This window comes from Apteryx mantelli, chromosome Z, assembly GCF_036417845.1.
Source record: "Apteryx mantelli isolate bAptMan1 chromosome Z, bAptMan1.hap1, whole genome shotgun sequence".
In the NCBI taxonomy this organism is placed as follows: Eukaryota; Metazoa; Chordata; class Aves; order Apterygiformes; family Apterygidae; genus Apteryx; species Apteryx mantelli.
The window spans coordinates 22,678,952-22,699,770 of NC_090020.1; the positions used below are offsets into that span (position 1 = coordinate 22,678,952).

General features: G+C 36.0%; 1 protein-coding gene across 8 annotated transcripts in view; it reads left to right on the forward strand.

Moving 5' to 3' along the window:
• CCDC171 (coiled-coil domain containing 171) overlaps positions 1-20,819 on the forward strand; it is a 155,842-nt gene that overhangs the window by 22,892 nt on the left and 112,131 nt on the right. For all 8 annotated transcript variants that reach the window (XM_067315429.1, XM_067315424.1, XM_067315425.1 and 5 more), the window contains 3 exons: positions 9,142-9,234; positions 10,632-10,792; positions 17,438-17,576. In XM_067315429.1, the coding sequence (XP_067171530.1) occupies positions 9,142-9,234; positions 10,632-10,792; positions 17,438-17,576 (393 nt within the window). The remainder of the gene's footprint in view (positions 1-9,141; positions 9,235-10,631; positions 10,793-17,437; positions 17,577-20,819) is intronic.

A 20,819-nucleotide genomic window follows, 5' to 3' on the forward strand; every position in this document is an offset into this window, starting at 1 on the left:
ATTTTGGGATTTATAAATTTGTCATTCCTCTTCCTCTCTTACCTCCTGGAGTTTGATCCTGGAGTTGGAAGAGACCAGGTAACTTATTCTTCACCTCTGTAGCCTGATTGTTGGGGCTTTCTCCTGGGAGACTGGAGGGGAAGGAACTGAAGAAGTATTCAAGGACAGATTAGTTGGATAAAGGAGGGAAACTGGCAACAGTCTTCTCTTCTAGCTGTGTTTGAAAGAAAGGATTATGCACTCCATTTTCCAAAGGGCCTGCTTCATCCCAAGAAGAAAGAAGTGCTTCTGTGAAGCCTGGAGATGGTTGGGATTTAGACACATTGCTGTCAACAGAATTTCTTCCTCTCTACCTTAAGCAGCTGCCTCGTTAGCATACTAGCTTCTCTGGATCATGTTCTTAGTTGCCAAATGCTTCCCATGCATTGTGGAAGGAACACTGAAGGAGGGCACTAAAATCTGGGCAGTAGTTTTCACTGTGTGGCAAGGTACTGAAGTCTTTCTGTGGTTCTGTCCATCCTGGGTCAAGTCTCACTTAGTTCTGTGCTGTTCCCGCTGTCTATTTAAAACCTCTAAGTGTAAGGGAACAAGTATTACCAGTGTAAGAAGAAAGTTATGTAAAATTCTGATAACAACTCTTATTTTTGCTCATGATGTCAGATTTTGAGTTAAATTTCCATTCAGATATAGAAGATTTAAATTAGTAGACTTCAGAAGGAAGGCTCTACATTTTGCATGAGCTAGCCCTATATTTCTTTATATCTCTTTATGGAATATTTAACGTATAGATTGAAATTCCTTTTTCCTAGAAAATGGATTACATTCACTGAATGAATTAATCACAAGAAAACAATCTGTTAATACAAGAGACATCTCTTATTTCAATATACATGTAGACTACCTTGTTTTAATGAACTTTTAGTTAGATAATCTATGCTTAAGTTCTTGATGATGGCAGTCATCTTCTTAAGGTGATCTGTGTGGAATGTAGCATCATTTTCATTAAAAAAGCATTTACACCTTTTGCTATACACTACTTGACAGGCAATGAAGATGAACTTTTTTGGAGTTCACAAAGCTGTTCCTTTACTACCCTCTGCTGGACATAATAGAGAAGTTCATGAGAAAATACTTGCATTTTAGTGATGAATGGCAATGATAAATTTAGAATCTTTTTCTTCTTGTACTTTGGCACTTTTACATTACTATAAATTAAATAATTATTTGTAATAGATTATATTACAAAAATATAAAAGAGGGAAAAGTCCCTTATTTTTTAAAAAATAACCCTTTGGTTTTATCCTTCAATCATTATTCTGAACATGATCTGAAACATTCACCTTTGTAAAGTAGGGCAGAGTACATTTGTAGTCTCTGGGATTAGAAACAAAGAGAGAATAATGGCAAGTTTGTGTATGCTCTTCAGTTGAAAGAGAACTGTTGTTATAGTAACTAATCCTTCAGTTTTCTACCTTGCAACGATGTCAATGTGACATACCTTTATGTGGGCATGGAGTCCTTTTGAAGTAGAACACACTGTAATAGAAAAAATTAAAGTGGAAACCTTATTCCTGTTCTGCTTCTTTTTCCTAAGACTCAGTAGTCATACAAGTTCCTGATATTTTTGTTTTGTATTAAACTCATCATATTTCTACGACTTACAAATATTACTATTTCCTGGAACCAGTCTCTCTTATTTTGGTCCTGGGCTCCATTGCTGTGGAAAGATGATTTCTTGGGAAACATGAAGCAGTTTGTATATAAAAATAGTGTTTCTTGTGATGTGTCTGGATGCCAAAAAGCTGGGTGGGAAAACTGTTTGACGAACAGTGGAGGAGGGGGAATGTGTTTTTTACCATGAGAAACAGAATTATTAGTTCATAAATTTCAAATTCTTTGTCTTGTTCACAGAAATGCAGTGATTTTCTATTGTTTGTTTTATGTGGTTGAGGATGCCAAGTCTTAGTAAGCTGAAGCTCAGGGTCTCTGAAGGTTTCTAAACCCTTCTCATACGACCTGAAAAATGTCCCAAAACTTGCTCCATTATATCTCTGAGACTTTGAGTGGGTTGCCATTTAAAGACCATTCCCTTAGCTTTCATGATGTTCTTTCTATCCTGACCGTTGCCTCCGAAGTACTTTTTCTTGACCTGCTAAATGTATCGTCTTGCATTAACTTTGTAATGCTGCTGTGATGTGGAGGTGACTGTGAAGAAAACTTACTCTGTTTGAATGATGGCCCATGTCTGTGTTTAGAGTAGGTGTATATGCATGAAATAATTTAAGGCTGTGTGTGTAGTAGATTTCTCACTGTCTATACATGGCAGTACATAAGGTAATGTAAATCAAAAAAATTGTCAGTCCCAGACAAAAAAAGGAAAAACAGACCTTCTTTTTACTTTCTTATTATTAGCCTCACTACTAATTGCAGCTTCAGGTAAGTTACAACAGAAGAAAGGTCTTATTGGAAGGATCTGAAAAAGCCCGGAGCAGTTGTGAGAGGACACATTCCTCAGCTAGTTAACAGTTCCACGTGTTAAACTTTAAGCTCCTTTTTGTCTTCTGTGAGCACACATTCTTTGGCTTACCCTTACTTGAGCCTCTGCTCTCTAGAGTCTCCACCTAAGCACCACAGTTTTCGTAATGAGATCTCTGTGGTGACTCCAAAGTTCATGTTTCTCCAGTGACATGCTTACCAACATAAGGGACTTCCTCTTTGAGAGCCCTTTCCTCTTTATCATCTCATGTATTACCATATTATTCAAGTCCGAGTTGAAGGCTGTTTACTCACTCGCTACCAGACCAGAGTTGTTTGAATGCTGTCTTCTGTAGCCCTCACCAGCAGTTAGTAACAAAACACATGTGTTATTCATGTCTATGTGCTTCTGTAAATTAACATTGTCAGTTGTAAACCCCTTATATGGGATTTACTAGCTAACAAGCATGAGAACCAGAAGAGAGAACCTTTTCCTCTTGGGGTACTACAGAAGGGGAGAGCTGCTCAGGTGTGTTCACCAGAGGTGAACACATTCCCCAACTTGGTTGCAAATTGGAGCAGGGCTGGGCTTTATCTCAGGGCAACCAACCTATTTCAGTTTAGCAGTCCTAGCATTTTACTTTTTTCCGTAGGCCAAGCATATGGGTTATCCTGTAGCCCCCACACCGTTATATTTGCTGATCCAGTGTTATACCCTGAGCAGGTCAAGCACGGCTCCCTTGCCATGGAGTCACGTTACTCAAGACTTCAGTATATGTGGAATGTTTATACTGAGGATTGAGTCCACTTTGTCAGCTTGAAAGAACATTTACTTCATTGGTTAAGAATTGTTTGTAGTTTAGTACCTATATTGTTATTAACAAGTTGTTTATTATCTGGACAGGAGATGGCTCCACCTTACCATGATCAAGAGGCATCAGCATTTCTAACACTAGGTGGAAGTGGTCAGTACATCTCCCAAAGAAGTGCTCAGACTTGACATCCCGATTTAAGTTATGAATTATAGGGATATGCTTTTACGCAGGAAAAAAAAGATCTTAATCTGAATATGGAAGCAGAGAAATAGGGTGGACGGATTACAATCCTGATATGAGGTGCATATATATCCTCTTCAGTGGAAATTTTATTTTGGCTGAGCGTTTCATAGAAGGATTGAGTCTCAGTCATGGGGAAGCGCAAGTATCCTGGCAACTTGTTGGTAGGGTGAGACTGAAAATTCTTGCTGAAGTGATCTAAACACAACTAGGGAAGAGAAAAATCACTTCTATTACTGTGTTTAAGCTTAGAAGCTTTTGTAAATACACTTTTTCTGTTTTTTTTCCTGTTTTCTTTGTAATTTATCTTCTGATGAAAAAGATTTTGATGTAACTGCAAATATCAAAGCATTCCGTTTTCTTGGATGTGACATTGCACAGATGCAGGATACTGGATTACACTTTTAGTAGTTGGTGCCCCAGTATTCATATTTGCGGTACTTGGAGAAGGGGTGAGGGGCTGAGAAAGGTAGAAGCCACACAGACTGGTTTGGAAAATGGTGCTGCAAAATGTTAGCATACAGAAAATGTATCCTAGAAACCACATTAGCATTGGCATGCAACAGGATAGTGGAAAAAGTGACTGAACCTTAAGAGCTTGCAGTAAACATGTAGCATGGCTGTCCACAAGTTCTAGGGCTTGCAGTGAAATTTTCTTAGCCATTTTATGTGCTAAAGTATTGTACAATATTTCTCAAAAGTCACAGGTTTTTTCTGTGCTTTCATGGAAACAGATCCCAGACATCTTTGTTATTTAAATTAAGGCTGAAATTGGTTCAGCTTGAATATCAAAGGAAACTGGGAGATTCTATGAGTGTGATATCTTACTTGAGATTTCTTGTTTGTGTGGAAGCCATAGACAAGCACTTCTGCTACTGAATCTTACTGGGATAAACAATGTTACCCATGTTAGATAACCAAACACTTTGTAACCATTGGAGAAACCCGCTTTTTGGATCCATCTTTGAGATAGATCTCTCTGACTTGGACTCAACAAGAAGTGTTCCAAGTTAGAAAGGAAAGTATTCCCATCTGACTTCCAACTGGGAGATTGTGGCCATGATATCTAGGACTCGCAACCTGTCTCTGTAACTTGTTTTCCTGTGGCTTATTTCTAGGCAGACATTGTGTAAAGCTGTTGGACACATACATGGTTCTGTAGCAAGACAGAACGATGCTCGGTTTTGGTCAGATTCAGAGAGGTTTGCTTGGCTAAGATGATTCTGCTACTAATATCTTTCTGTTTCTCAGAGAGAAGTCCAGAACTCTTTTCCCCATGCCCACACTTTTTATGGAGTTGTTAACATGTATTACAGACTAGAATCGACCTGACTTTTTGGATAATGGATCGTTCTTATTGGTAGAGCATGCGGTTTACCATGAAGGGAAGTCCCTAAAAGTATAAGTAGAACCTGTATGAGACATTACTAGTAAAGTGGACAAAGTTTTCTATCTAGTGTTGTTTTGCAGCTTCAAGCTTCAGTTTCAGTTTGACGTCCTGGTGCAACTTCTTCAGACTTTGATTTTTTTATTGTCCACCTTGCTTTGGTAGTGAATTAATTCTCTACTCTGACTGTCAGTTTCCCAAATGATTACTCCACTTGTCTATGATTCCTTTGGTTGGATGGCTAATCTATACTTAGGTAAACAGCAATTCCAAGATTCTTTTCTTCCAGCAGTCTAAGCAAATCTGAGTTTCTATATATTTAATAACTTTTTTTTGTTGCTTAGCAAGGCTCATGTGCTAATTGTTGGTTAGATATCCCTCTTGAAGCTTCCCTCTTTCCCCTCCAGTAATTTCTTATTTGCTGCTATCAGACTTTGTTTGAATTCGCTAGATGTATGGCTGTCCATAAGCTTCAGCAATCAAATCACAGAAACCAGAAAAAAGAAAATTCATTACTCTGCCAGACACAGACAACATCTACGTTACTTTCCAAATCTACATGTGTAATTTTTATGGAAACTCTTTTAAACATCTGAATCCCTTCTGAGTAAGACAGCTTGTTCATACTGGTAGGCTAATGCTCAGGTTTACATGAGTAATCTTCTGAGACATTTGAGGAAAATATAGTTCACGCATTGTCTTTGGCTTCTAGCAATATACAAAATTAGTGGTAGTTTCTGTCACGTCGCTAACAGTGACCTGTCTTGAATGAAACTCCGTCTTCATTCTCTCCCTAATTCTTTGCTTCATGAAACTCTGGTGAACTTATTTTAAACAAAGTTTTAAAGCAAAACTATTGGTATGAGGCAAGGCTTTAAAGAATCAAACTGTAGAGTTAGACGAAGATTAGAAGCAAGGAATAGGGTTTGGGATCCTAACCTTGCTAGGAAGTCTTGAACAAGTCACTTGCCCTACCCATTATTTAGGGAGACTGTCTGTAAGATGATATTTATCTCTCCCACAGATATTTTGACTTCTAGTGATGATTTATTTTTCTGTGTGTATATTGTCTTGAACCTGTTTGAACTGAACCTGTTTGAATGCTTTCTTTGAATACCTGTCAGCTCCACCTAATTGTTCTTTGGTCAGAGCCTAGGATTTATACCTCTTCAGCTGTGTTCTAGACACTGTCTTTTATTCCTGCTTATAACTGGGGGCCTGTTTTTCACATTCCAGAGATCATCAGGAATCTCTGTAGCTGAAACACTGGTTTTCCCAGTGCTTCTCTTTTATAGGTGCGGTAGTTCCACAGCTTAACTCTTCAGTGGCTTCTGATAACTCAAACAAATGAACCTTCTGCAAATATGTCTATTTTTAAATGAAATTGTCCTACTTCAGACAGCAAGGGTGGTGTGTCAGCACTTCTTACAGGTATCTATCTGTTCCTACATCCTTTTCCTCATTGTTACAAGATTTTCTTTAGGACTGAAACGTCTATGTTTCTGGGTGTTTGGGTGTCCTTTGGACCACCTCTCTTGCCCTTGCGGTTAGCGTACATCAGTATTGGCAGTCAGAAAGGGTTGTGTTTGCATCTTCCTTTTGAAAGGTACTCTGTTTTTAAAGTTTTATTTGCTTTCAATTTTGGAGAACATGATTGCCCCAATTTTTCATTCTTGCAGATACAAAGAATCAAGCTGTTATTTTTTCTTTCTGTTTTTATTTTTGTTTCCCGGGACTAATACAATTGAACTGTTTGGGGAGGGGAGAGGAGGGATGCACCCCCATTTGAGAGGGCATTTGAGAGGATAACCATTGTTATCCACTCTCTTGCATCAAGTAGAATTTTCCTTATATTACATTACATATTGCCTTGTTTCAACTAAATGGAGGTTGCAAGGAAGGTGCAGAGCAGAGTTCTCATTTGGAGTGGTGCTCTGAAAATAAAATAAGACCTAGTAGGCAACTGCAATATAGGACTTGTGAATTAGTAAGATATGCCTAAAAGCTTTATTTGCAGAATCACTTTTTTTCCCACTTTTTTTTTTTTTTAACTTTTTCCATTTCAGGATTCGCTGTGAAAACAGACACAGTGGTCCGACTCAAGCAAGCCAGCCAAAAACTTTTCCCACTCTAAATGTTGTGATAGGTATCTTCCTCACTCTTCTCTTTATTCTTTTAATCAAACTTAAATTGAATTATATTCAGGCTCATTCTTTAAACACTCTCAAAGAAGAAACAAAATCTAGATAGCTTATTTTTATTGTTCACTTACTACTCTTACCAGACTGACAGTACTGTTTTGTAAAAGCATCGTGTTAACGGGTGTTGATCTGTTGGAGGATGCTAAGGAAATTCTTCTAACTTGCTGTTGTAGGTAATTCAGTAATTCTACATTAAGGGTAAAGGGGAGTAGGAGCTTCACTTTAGTAGGATATTTGGAAGAATAGAACTGTTAGAGTCTAAATCAAGATATTTTTGAGGATAGGTCCTGGAAGCATGAAAGTACAGGGAGAGCACTTGTGCACTATTTTTTTAAATTTATTTTAACTGTTTGTTAAGTAGATAAAACTCCTGGAAAGAGGTAAATTTGAAACCTCTCAACAGCTCTTTCTCTGGAGTAGGTTTGGTAAGTTCCCTGATATTGCTGATTTTCTCTTTAAGTAAGCCTTCTATGGACATCAGTTTCAAAATTCTTTCCTTTGGTTCCCCTACCCCTCAACTCCCCCCAGTTCTCTAATTTATGGAAACATAAAAAGGTTAACATTTATTGCCAAGAACTTTTTTTTATAATGTCTATTAATGTTTCTCTGTCTTCACTTAAATTTTTGGAATCAAGGTGCAGTCCCACATACTTGCTACTTTGTTTCGCATTCCCAGAATCAATAGCTTCAAGTGTATTTATGTAACCTTAAATATGCTTTTGCTGACTGACTTTTTTTTATATTAATCGCTTTCTCTTGATCTCATTGATTTAACTTGAAGTCAACAGTTTAGAATGTGTTTTTCGTTTTAATTCAGTCATCAGTCAAAGTGAAAAAATGTTCATGCTAGAAAACAATGTAGTTAAAAATGCAAGTGAGGTTTCTATTATCTGTAGTTACTGCTCTTGATAAAATTATTTGTCCAGGTGAAATTCTGTGTCCAGGTCTTTATTTAGACATGCATGTCTGGTGATTATTTTTGTGTTTAAAGTAATTTGGAAGGATTTTTTTCAAATCTGAATCAATAAAAACAAAAGGTGAGCTATGTGCTTTTTTAACTTTTAAAACTTTTTTGGCCTATCCAAATTTCAAAGCTGACTCTTAGCATAGTTGTGGGTGTTTTTTTTGGTTTTGGTGGTGGGTTTTTTTTTTTTTTTTGGCTTTTCTAGCTGTTGAAAGAGTGGGTAAGAAAGAAGCAACAGTCTAATTTGGACCATCTTGTATTACGTAAATGATGCATGCATGTACAGATGTTCTGTTGCCTAATGAAATATGATAACCGATAAAACTAGTCTGGATATTTCTTAAAAGACATCCTGCATATCTTGATATTTTCTAGACAAAAACACAAAAACATAGCAGAATGGTTACAGGTCAAGGAATGCAGCCATAAAAATACTAGTTTAGTGCTTTGAAACACTACAGAGGTTACAGTTTTTCAATACGGAGGAACTATGACTTGTCTAGGGCTTCAAAGCAATCTGTTCTTGTCACCTTAACTGGAAAAAAGCTAAATCCTTTCACCAAACAGCATATTTTTATCAAATCCTGTATCTTCTCTGTTCTTGATCTGTCTCATAACTGAAATTGTAGGTACTATATTGTATATCTCAATTGTATTTTGGAACATACAGGATGGAGTTATGTTATATCAAGTGACTATTTTGATGATAAAGCAAATAGTAAGTTAATATGTAGAATGTTTAACTTTGTCTCTTTGCTTTCTGACTCCAGGCATTGTTTCTTGATTCTAAAAATGTAGTAGTAATATAATGCTGCATGTATTTCTTTAGCTAAATAGAAAATCATAATTTAATATTCTAGGTATGTAAAAATTGTAAACTATATAAACTATATATGTTTTTTGGTATGAATTCTTATGGTTCTGAAGTACAAGCAGTTCAGATGCCATAGCAGGTTGGAGCATAGAGTCCTAATAAACTGAACAGAATGAACAGAACAGTCTCTTTTTCATATTTATCATCTTTTTCTGGGCTTAAGTTTCTTCAAAATATATTTTCAGGTAGCTACCATAAGAATAAAGAAACTAGAAGAAAACATTGAAGCAGAGAGAGCAGCACATTTGGAATCCAAATTCAATTCAGAAATCATCCAGGTAAACTTATTGCTAAATATTCTGTGGAAGTTTACAGTGAAGCAGCTGATGAAGTTCTAAAGATACAATTTTCCAAAAATATGAAGACTGCTTACTTCAGGTGAAGACACTAGATCGTTTTTTTATGTGACAAGAGTCTTAAAGTTGTAATAACTGATACATAAGGGAATGGAATAATAGTAATGAGAGAGAGTATAAAAACCTGTTTTTCAGGGAACTTTAAAAATTATTGGAATGAATATTAAAATAAATTAATTTCCCAGCTGTAAGTTTGAGGAAGGAATTTCCTCTAGTGTTTAAACAGTGTGGGGAAAGGAAATTTTCCACAGTAGTTAAACACTATAGTACTATTTAAATATCCTGCCCTATATTTTTGAAAGGACGCTTATTAGAACTATTTAGAGATTTCGTACGTACATTTGACTTTTCTAGGTGTGGGAACTTAATCAATGCTCCATGAAACTGCTGCTGCAAATATGATTATTCAGAGTAGATTTCAGCTTCAGACAAAATTATATCAGCAGTTACCAGTAAAAATTGATTATATGAGAAAACGTAGCGGACATAGTTGAGTATTAAATCTTTCTATTATTAAACTATCACACAGTGTTTCAACTAGTAGGTCAATCATGGTTTATTTTAAAAAGCAAGCATGAAAAATTTAAATGACAATTGCTTAGTGATCATACATTAAGTATCAAGTCTTTCACATTTGACTTTCTAGAAACTAAATTAAAAAAGGAATTTTGGTATTTTTCTGTTATTTTCTGGGTAACAAAAATAATACTGCCATTCTTCAATTAGTTATTTTCTTGTTCTCATGATCTTCTCTGTTTACAAGCACTTATATTTTTTTAAGTGACCATTACACTAGTAGAAAGGAAAGATTTTTGTTATTTTCATTTCCTCCCTCTCCTTTTACAACATACAAAGGAACTGGGAGGGCAACATTCTTTAAAGTTAGAGACTTCTCTTGTTTGGATGAATGACTGATAAAGTTTTCTTCCTCATTGATACACATAGATTTTTCAAGCATGCTTTTTGCTAAGGGGAAATATAGCCTTTATTTACTGTTAATACCACAGTTTCGTGAGTCCACTTGAAATACAGAATTCTCCTGGCAAATAATTCCCCTCACTAATAATTAAAACAAACAAATGAACCCAGGCACTATTAAAGGAGACTTAAGAGGTGCTTTTGGTCAGCGTATCGCATCATTTGTCTCAGTTCTGTACTGACTGTATTCATACAGTTTGCATGTGTTCAGCTCTTTCTCTCTCTAAAATTTTATTGTCCTAGAATATAATTATCTTTGAAATAGAACAGAACATGGAACAACATTGAAGATCATAGCAGTTTTTCTAACTTGCTTTAATTTCTTTCTTATCATTTGATAGTTAAGGATTCGAGACCTTGAAGGAACTTTGCAGGTGGAAAAAGCCAGCCAAGCAGAAGCTCTTTCAAATTTGGAAATCATCAAGAAAGAGTTCAAAGAGGTAGAAAATGCATATGAGAGAGAAAAACGCAATGCCCAAGAGAACTTGGAAAAACTCAGTATGTAAGTTATCTTTTAAATTTATTGTAAGGTGGCAGTAGACAGCTTGTGTACCACTTGCAGTTTACATTCTCCATAGTTTCCAGTTTCTAGAAAATAACACAATCATGTACTCTACCAAACCTTGCCAAGGCTCAAAATCTGGCATTCCATCAGTAACAGGTCCATACTGGTAGGCATTTGTGAAGGTAAAGAAAATAACTGATCTATGTTATAGATTATTTGACAAAGCAAAAATGTTAAGAGGTCCAGCTGTCAGTGTCCTGTCTCCAGTAGTGTCTGGGTGCTTGGGAGGGGGAGTAGGAAGACATATGGAATGTATAGAACATATTTTTTTCTCTATGCACTTGCATTATTATGAAAACACTACTTCTCACCTCAGCAAGCTAGATGGGCCTCTAAGACTGCTGTTTGGAAGTGGTGGATTATTTATGGTGAATAATGTTAGTTTTCAGCTTTTGGATAAACGTGGAAAGTTTCTGAACTGGTAAGGAATAGATAGGGAAAAGGGTGAAGTGTGTGAATATAAACAAAATTCTTTGGGCTTCCTGCCCTACTCAGCCCAGCCTGCCATGTCTATAGTAACAGACAAGTTTGGAAGAATGGCTTTGTTGTATTCCCCAGGCAGATGGGAGGATGCACAGTACTAAGCAATAAATGAAGGAATCTTCTTCCCTGGCTGAACCAAATAGTTTCTGGGGAGAGAAAATTTCAAGGAAAAGAATGGTATTGGAAGATAGAGAACTAAGTAGTAGGTGAAGTGAAGGATAGTAGTAGGTGAAGTCTAGGGGAAGAACAGTTTAAAGTTTTTTAAAAGGGGGTGGGTACAGGGTGGGGGAGTGAGAAGAGATTCAAGCTGAGAGAATGAGTTGGAAAAAGAGGTGGTAGCTCTTTCAGTCTAGGTTTAGGTGGATCTTTACATGTTAGTATTTATGTTGATTTACTTATACAAGTACTAGCATAAAGCAATGGAAATCGATTTTCCTGAAAGTTAGGTGAGTTTGTCTGTGTGCCTTTCTGAGAGTGCTGAATTTAGCCCCTCTCTACATGATTGTAGAGATGTTCTTAGTAACATATTTGAAGTGTTATATCCTGTGTTATAAACATATTGGAGCTTTGCATGAAAGTAATGCCAAAAGATGTCTGAATGTGAGATTGTGCATTTAGGCAAACCAGGTTTACATAAAACATCAGTTTTTTCTTCAAAGAAAAGGAAATGTATTTTAAAAATTTGTGGAAATGTGTGAAATACATCATGATAGTCATCTGCTATGATTCTTCAGGACGATAACAGTCTTTACACCTGAGAAGCTGACTGAGTATATTTTGAGACTGTCTATGGTCCTAAAAGAACAGTAGTTAGTTAATGGGTGATCTCGTCCTTTCTAGTTGTTCTTGTTTTGAGCTTGAGTTCTTTGACAACAGTTTATAGTCATTAAAATAATACCAAGCTTTTTGTCTTTGCTTGAAATGGAGAAGACCTGTACCAATGATTTGACATTTTATTTGTTTCGAAAAGACCCCGGCAACCCCTTTGTGTTTGAAACAACCTTATTTGGAGAAATGGTAGTTGGGTCAGTAGTTCTTCTTAACAAGCAGCTTTATATTTGTGTTCTTCCTGTATGTAACTTCTTATTCTTACCCAGAATATGGTCCTTCCCCCCCCCCCCCCCTTCCCCGTGGTAGCTTTCCATTTTCCGGTGATCCAGAAAATAAGGAAAAACAATTTTACAGATAAAACCTTTCTCTTCCCTTCACATTTAAGATTTTTCTTGAACTAGTGTTCTTCCAGTGCTTGTTTCTGGACTGTTTCTTCAATCCTAATTGGGTCTAATATTCTGAGATTCATCTTTGTATTTGAGGCTCCTCCAGCCAAATTCAGCATCCTCAAACAGAACACAGGACTTTCTGTTTTTTCTTGGCAAATATCTGTTGAATTGGAGTCTAGGACTCTCTAATCTCTCTTGTCAACATTGCAACCATAGCGTGGCTTTCTGTAATCAGTCAGGGAGCTGTTAGCTTCCAAGAATCTGCACCATTTACTCTTTCCCTCTGGATGTTTTTGACATTATTCTTCAGTTGTTTCTGCCCAAGCTCAAGAACTGGCCCTTGAATAATATGAGCATTTCACGACTGGCTTCACGACTGGCTTCACATCTCTTGCGCTCTGAAAGAAAACAAGTGGATTTGCCCTGCTGGTTTTTCTTTGAAGTGCAGGGTAATGAGATTCATGAACTGGAGATGGTGCAAACTTAAGTGTGCAATTAATAGGGTCATAGAAATTGTATCTATGACTTTTGAAAGTGCATAACTTTTGAAGTGCAGAAATGCACTGGTTTTTACCTCTGTAGCGGTTTGGAAAATGAATGTGAATATGGTCACATGGTTCATATTCAGCTTTGATTTAGTCACAAATAAAGGGTTAAAGTTACTGAAGATTGCTTGTTCTGATTTTATTATTTGATGTGGAATGAATATGGAGTCATGAATTCTGTATAAGTTGATTTTAAAAATACAGTAAAATATTTTAATATATTGTACATACACCAGAAATGTAAAATACACATTATGTAAACATACTAAGTCCTGAAAAGAAGTGCTATTAGAACTGCTATATTTTACCCTAGGAGTTACATACCAGTAACACAATTTGAGTCACAGGATTTCTGCTGCACTTGATATTTTAATGCTCTTCCTTGTCTGTTTTCAGTTTTCCTTTTTAACTTTGATCAAAACTGTTTTCTCAGGTTAACTTTTATCTCTGTTCAACTGGGACTTCTGTTTACACTAGGTAGTCATTACATTGTTGCAGCAAAAATTTAGAAACAACTTCAAAATTCCTGTGTATCTAGTTTCTCCACTCTGCCATACTTAGGGGCTCTTGCCATTAGCATGTACTGAGGTCCTTTGGTTTCTCAGAGTAGGTGTCAGCAAAAATACCTAGAAAATTAACCTGGAGAAGACATTGTGTGATTCTCAGGAGTGAAAGAAAGACTTCCTCAAAGACCTGAATGTTGGGAAATTCTTTGCAAATCATCAAGTAGCTTTAGTTATGCATGCTTATTTAATCTATTGTATACTATACTCCTGTTCCTTTATTTTAACAAGTTCTTATTTTCATGTTTCTACAAGATGTTTTATCTTAGATATCTGTGTTTGGTAAGATCTTTCCATTTAGACTCTTTTTGCCCTCACAGAAAAGTCATAAAATGTCTGTCACAGGGCACCTCACCTACATGTTTTTTAGAAGAGGTGTGAATGGTTGGTTTCATAAGAGTATCATCACAATAGCCCCCCATTCCCCCCCCCCAAACTGCACATACACTTAAGTTTCTTTAAGAAATAAAGGTCGTCAGAGCATTCCATTCCTGTTAATTGTATTATTTTCTCAGCTGAACAAAGAGATTTTAACCCAAGAAGTGGTCTCATGTAGAGCACTGGCTATACAAGAAATAATGCTGACCAATTGTTGCCATGTGGAGCGCAACTATCACTTTGCATGTTACTTGCTTCCTTATTGACTATAAGTAGTCTCTCAACCACTTTGTATTTCTTCTAAATACTTTTAAAATGCAAATGATATTTTCTAAATCAGTCAGTATCAGAGTGTTAAGGCCTGAATTTTTGTTATTAGTATGATATGTTTTGAGAATCAAGCGATAATAAGGATAAAATCTAAATCAATTAGAATTAGAAGCATTTTTGGTGGTGGCTTAAACATTGGCTTAGGAATTTTGTAAACCATTAAAACTTTACAAGTTTTACCACAAGTTTTTATTTTTTTAATATTTTAAATTAGTAATGTTAGTTAAAAATTATTAAAATCTGCATTAAACCATGCATATGGATAATTTATAAATATTAAATTATATTCAACTGTGTGGCATTCAATAAAATTTGATTCTATGTGAGAATCTTTATCAAAATGTACAAAGCTATTTTTTTGAGAAACAAAGGTTTTTTTTGTGTGTTTATAATAATTACGGAACAAGACATTATGGACTTCTTAGAAAAATGAGGATAACTGTAAACAAACAAAAACCCAAACCTCAAAAAAGGTATTTTTTCTTTAAAGAATATAAATTCTTTGTCTGGAATTATTTTATAAAATATCTGACCATGTTTTTATTATGGTTAAGTAAGTGTTAATTTAACACTATGGAATATGGTTCTTACAGTTATGGTACCAATTGTATTAGAGATTTTTGGTGTTAGTGCTTAGAAAGAAGTAAGTACTCGTGTTACTAAAATGCAACAAGACCCTTAAACAGCTTTTTTCCCTTTTCCTCTAAATTGTATAATTCTATCCAACACTTCTTTCCCAGGAAAGCAGATTCTCTCTATCTTTGTTTGGTTTTGTTTTGGTACAACAAATAATTCATGCCTACTTAAAACGCCTGTTCATTGGTTTTGTGTGTTAAATTGGGTACCAGAATAATCTCTGTCTAATATTCAACCAGTGTTTTTCACTGCTTCAGATCATCTGTTGATTCAGGCAATTACTTGTAACAGCTTTTGCCAACTGAATATTTTGAAAATTCTGTGCTCTCAGAGAATGCGCATCTTCCCATGTAACACAAACAATTGGAGGTCTTCTTAACAGAGCTTAAAGAAACAGAAGCAGCCTATCCAAAGAACTTTGTCTATCCAAATTCCTGAATTTCCAGAGCTCCATGAAGATAGGTAATGAAGGTCAGGCTTTCTCTCAGATAGATCATCAGTGTACTCAGTTCCCTTGAGATGCTTTTATGTGGTGGGCATGTACTGCCCATTTTGTTTTCTCTCCTTTTTATGCTTTGAAATATACAAGTATCAGTGGTGTCAGTGATTGCTTTCCCAAGATCCCTTCAGAGAGAAGACCAAGAACCTTTGATCCACCTACGTTTCAAGGCTGTGGTCCTGGGCTTCAGATGGTGCCTTTTCCTTTCAAGCCATGGTTTGACACCATAACATATTTTCCCTTCTCCTGTAGGAGTCCTATAAGTTTGTCTTTAAGCCCCTGTCTTGGAAGGTCTTTGAGACTTCTATTTGTTGAGCTAGAACACTTCTATATCTTATTAACTAGACTTGGTGTAGCATAAATGATGACAAAGGCAGAAACTTTATAAAGCTGTAAGAACTTATTTTCTCAGAAAAAAAAGGATGTAGTGGCTGACACCAAGCAAACAGACTTTTCTGCGTTGCATAACTTATTAATTAGCTCCAAATCCAGCAGCACTATGTAATTTGGAAGCAACTGGGAATTTGGCTCTCCCTGTGAATTTTCTTTCCTTGAAGAGAGAGAGCGTGCTGTAAAGTAAATTGGAACTCCTTTTGCTGTATTTCTTAGAGCTATGAGGGTAAGAGTGACTTTTGAGGACAGGAACAGACAAATTCTTTAAGAATAAGAAGTAAACATACTGCAGCTGAAAGAAAGTATTTTAGAGAGGTTGAAGAAGCAGCATGTAGGTAGGTATTTTGAAGACTGATGAAGTACTATTTAAACTAAAAGATATTTTGAACTGTAAGAAATAAGCTAAAGATCAAATGTGATAATATTGTTTCAAAAGTTTGAAAGTCAGAAGAACTTTGAGCACATTGGATTACTTTCAGTTCTAGGGAGACAACAGTTATATGAGAAGAGACAAGAAAGAGAAACCTAGATATTACTACTATTAAGAATTATGTCATAGAATAATTCAAGTTGGAAGGGACTGTGGGAAGTCTCTAGTCCAACCTTTTGCTCAAACTAGGATCAGTTATGAGATCAGGTTCCTCAGGAGATGGCTCAACCTCTGTGGGACCCTGTTCTGTTTCTTATCTGTTTTCATGTTGAAAAAGTTTCTCCTTATCTCTAGTCTGAACCTCTCCTGTTTCAATTTGTAACTACTATCTCTTGTCCTTTCTCTGTGAAGGGCCTGGCTCCATCTTCTTGATACCCTCCAAAACCTAAGAGAAGGTTATGTTAGGTCCCTCTGAAGCCATCTCTTCTCCAGGCTGAATATGGCCTTTCATTCAGCCTCTTCTCATATGGCCTGCACTCCAGCCCCCAACCATCTTGGTGGCTCTTCGCTAGACTCCCTTCAATTTATCAACATTTTTCTCATATTGGGGTCTCAAAGCTGGCCATTCTTCCAGATGTGGTGCAATGAGTGCCAAGTAGAGAGTGATAATCACCTCCCTTGATCTACTGGCTGTGCTGCTATTAATACAGCTTAGGATGCTGCTAGCCTTTTCTGATGCTCGCTTTTGTTTAGTTTGCGGTCCACCATGATCTGAAGGTCTTTTTGAGAAGAGCTTCTCTCCAGCCATATTGTTGCAGGGGGCTCTTCTGTCCTAAATGCAGGACTTTGCATTTTCCTTGTTGCTTTTCATGAAACTCATGTTGGCCCATTCCTCCTGCCTCTCTAGGTCCTCTGAATGGCAGTGACCTTTCCCTAGAGTGTATAGACTGTTCTCCCAGTTACCTGCACTGGTAACTAAAAAGAAGATACCTCTTCTTGGCAGACCTTTCTTGGAAGGAATGTAGAACCTTTTTCATTTAAGGAATGCAGCTTTTGAAGTCTTATGGCATGCAAACATCACGTGTTGTTGATTATATTTAAAAGTATATAGCACACTTGACAGAAGTATTTTTGATAAAAGTGTTTTAATGCTGAAATTTTTCAGATTAGAAAGAGAGTATTTTTCCACAAACAAGCAGCTGAATGAGGAGATTGAGGAAAAGAAGAAGGTAATTACAGACCTCTCTGAGAGACTATGGGATAATGAAGAAAGTTCCAAAGAATTACAGAATGAACTTACAGTGGTAAGACAGAAGCCCTATGGCACTTATTCTTTAGGTTTTTTAAACATAGTGTGAACTTAAAATGAGTTTGTTGCACTGAGCAATGAAAAACCTCTGCCATTGTGTTATTCTGTGACTTTAGTCATGTTACTTTACCTCCCTGTCTTTGTTCTGTTAAAAATTAATAAATGAAGAGCTAATTTGAAATGATATACTGTGTTTTTAACTTAATAGTTATCTGAAGAAAACAATTATTTCAAAACTATGGCTATGCATGGAAAAGTAATTTGTCTTTATGTTCCTAGAGAAGAGGGTGATGGCTATAGACATGGATTGTGATTCCTTTTAGAGATATTTTGTTTTTTCTTTTTCTGCTCCACCTTTTTCCTTCTCCAAGCTTCATTAGCTGCCCTTGTAGGTTTATTTCAATTTCACATAACATTTTGTGCTTAATTATAAATATTTGGCTATACAAATTGCTTAAAAATTGCATGTTTGAAGGTGACAAAGCAGAGGGAATTTTTTTGTTTTGATGTGGATTTAACATTTTGGGCGTATTAAATTTTACTGGATTATTTTCTAAAATCTTTTTCTTTTGCAATATGATCAGTTGGGGTCTTCTTTCTCTATCTCCCCTTGCCTCCAGTTTGAATAAGAGTTTCCCCATACTGATGCATAGCAGAAGGGACGAAGTAAAGACCTTATGCAATATCTAGAAAACCTTCTGTCCTTTTGTTGTGTGGGAGCATGAGTTTCAATATTTCTATACTTAGCCAATGTAAACTCTTGATACTGCCTTGCAAATTTCTCCTCTTTCTATCTCTTGAAGCTGTGTGTGTGGAAAGTAACTGTGGTCTATACCATGCTGCTGACAGATACTGTGCTAATAAGTGAAGAGCAGCAGGGACTTACATCAAAGGATCTTCAGGCTTTTTGCTGTCTTTGCTTCCACTTACCAGAAAAATAGAAAAGGTTTAAGGAATAATTTGTTTGCAGACTGTAGACAACTACATGATGAAAAATGGATTTAAGTAGACAATTATTATAATTTCATTGGCTATAGATAATCAAATAGATAAAATTTTCAAGTTACATAGTGTTGAATTAGAAATGGAACCTATAAATGACGGTAACTCCCTTATGGAGTAAATTTACTTAAGGGTTGTGGATTCTCTACCATTGATCTTAAAATCAGTACTGCATGTAATTTCTAGAAGTGTCGTATATTTTAGTTCATCTAGGAATTAGTTCATGGAGATCCACAGCCTACATTTATAAACAAGTCTGATAGGTTGTTGGGATCTGCTGACTAGATGATTCCTCTTCATTTTGTAATCTGAAAATAGAGCAACTGAAAGAGCTGTTATGATGTTTTGTACATAGGTACTTTGATTTCTCGTGTATCAGTCTCTGCTCTTCTTGCCAATATTTTAATGCATTGCTTCTACAACTGGCACTTGCTCTTCTTTCAAAATTGCATTGGTTGGCCATTCTTAGAGTAATTTACAAAAGTTGTGAGTATGAATGGCAAAGCATTCACCTATTCAGTGATTTCAGAGAGCAATGATTACTAGGTTTCAAGTGACGCCAAATGGTTCATCTGCCCTTTTAGTCTTGGAAGCTATGGAATTACTCCATATGTTGTTGCAGTGCTATCACTCCCCAGACAGATTGGTAAATAATAAATTGAAAAAACAGATAAAGTTGGTAGTCTTTATCATCTTCCTTTTGGGAGGTTTACAACTTCTTCCATCCAAGTGTATTTTAATGTATTAAAAGATATTTGCTGGCCTAGTTAATTAGTAGAAGTCGTCTTATCTGGCACACAAAGAATAAGAAGAGACAAAAACAACTGTGTCTCATAACTATTGTGCATAGTGACTGGAACTTATTATATATAAAATATGATATTTATGAATATACAAACTCAAAGTTTACAAGCTTCTACTAAGAACCTTGGTCACATGCTAACTCTGTGATAAGAATTTTCCTTTTTATTTTGTGTTCCTTAGTAAAGTGTGTGTTATATCTTGACAGATTAAAATTTCGGGAGAAAATTCTGGTTTTGGCCAAGGGTTTTGGTAATGGCAACATCATTAAATGGGGTACTCAAAATGAGCAGTATGTTGCTGAAAAAGAAAAGAGCAGAATAGATTGTCTCAGTTAAGAGAAAAGTATCTTGTTCACACTGGACTGGTTGTTTTAAGTGTTACATTGGAATGATTTCAAACCACAAGACCATCTTGAACAGGTAAAAAAAATATTCATTTGTTGGGCAGTTGTATTACTTGTCCCTATGGAATTAGATTTTTATTACCTTGGATAGCTTAATATTTTTCCTGAAGACTTTCATGTTTATTTGGGAAGCAGTAATGACTGTGTGTGGCCTTGTTTACTCAGTCTGGAAAGCTTCTTGCCGTTTTTCTTCCCAAAATGAAAAAACAGAAGGTTCTAGCAAAAACTAAATATAGATAACATATTGTTATCAGGCTTCCCTACACTCATACTGAAACTGTGCCTTCTCTTCCTTTCATTTTTCCATCCTGCTTTCTTGGCCCATTCATTACTCTTATATTTTATATTAGTGTTCCACATCCTGAATATGTCCTTTGCACTGCAGACTGATAACCTCATGTTCTGTGGTTTCTCATTGTGCTACTGTAATACAAGATAATGTTTGTAAACTGTTCAGGAAATATTACCAAATCAGTGAAGGCTCTTTGGTTTTGGAGAAGCAGACTTATATGGGGACCAAATACATTCTCTGAAAACTTCTTATATCAAAAAGAACATTTTTCTTTATGGCTCAGTTCAGTATATAGTAAAGTAGTTATGCTGCTTTTAATTTTAAATATCAGCATGTTGCAGAAGTTTGCCAGAAATTTGCATGGATCAGTGTGATAGGATCTGTTAGTATCAAACACAACTGCTTATGAATGTTCAGCATGGCAAGATCTCAAGATTTCCATTGTACTTTTACTAAGGAAATTGGTCTCAGGCTTATTGTTATTTCCAGCAAGGGTTTTAAGAATTTGTTGGTTGAAGAACAGGAATTTGGAAGAATGACCATTGTGGTTCAGAATTTGTTTTAAGCTGGAACAATGCCAGCTGTATTCCTGCCCCATGAAAAGAATAAGAGGTATCTTGAATAGTTTTAAAAGTTACTCAGGATATTTAGATTTCTGGCACCTAGTGGTGGATGATCTGTAGTTTTTAGTAGCGAACAAGAGGGAAACCTTTGCTTTATGAGAAATGTGTATTGAA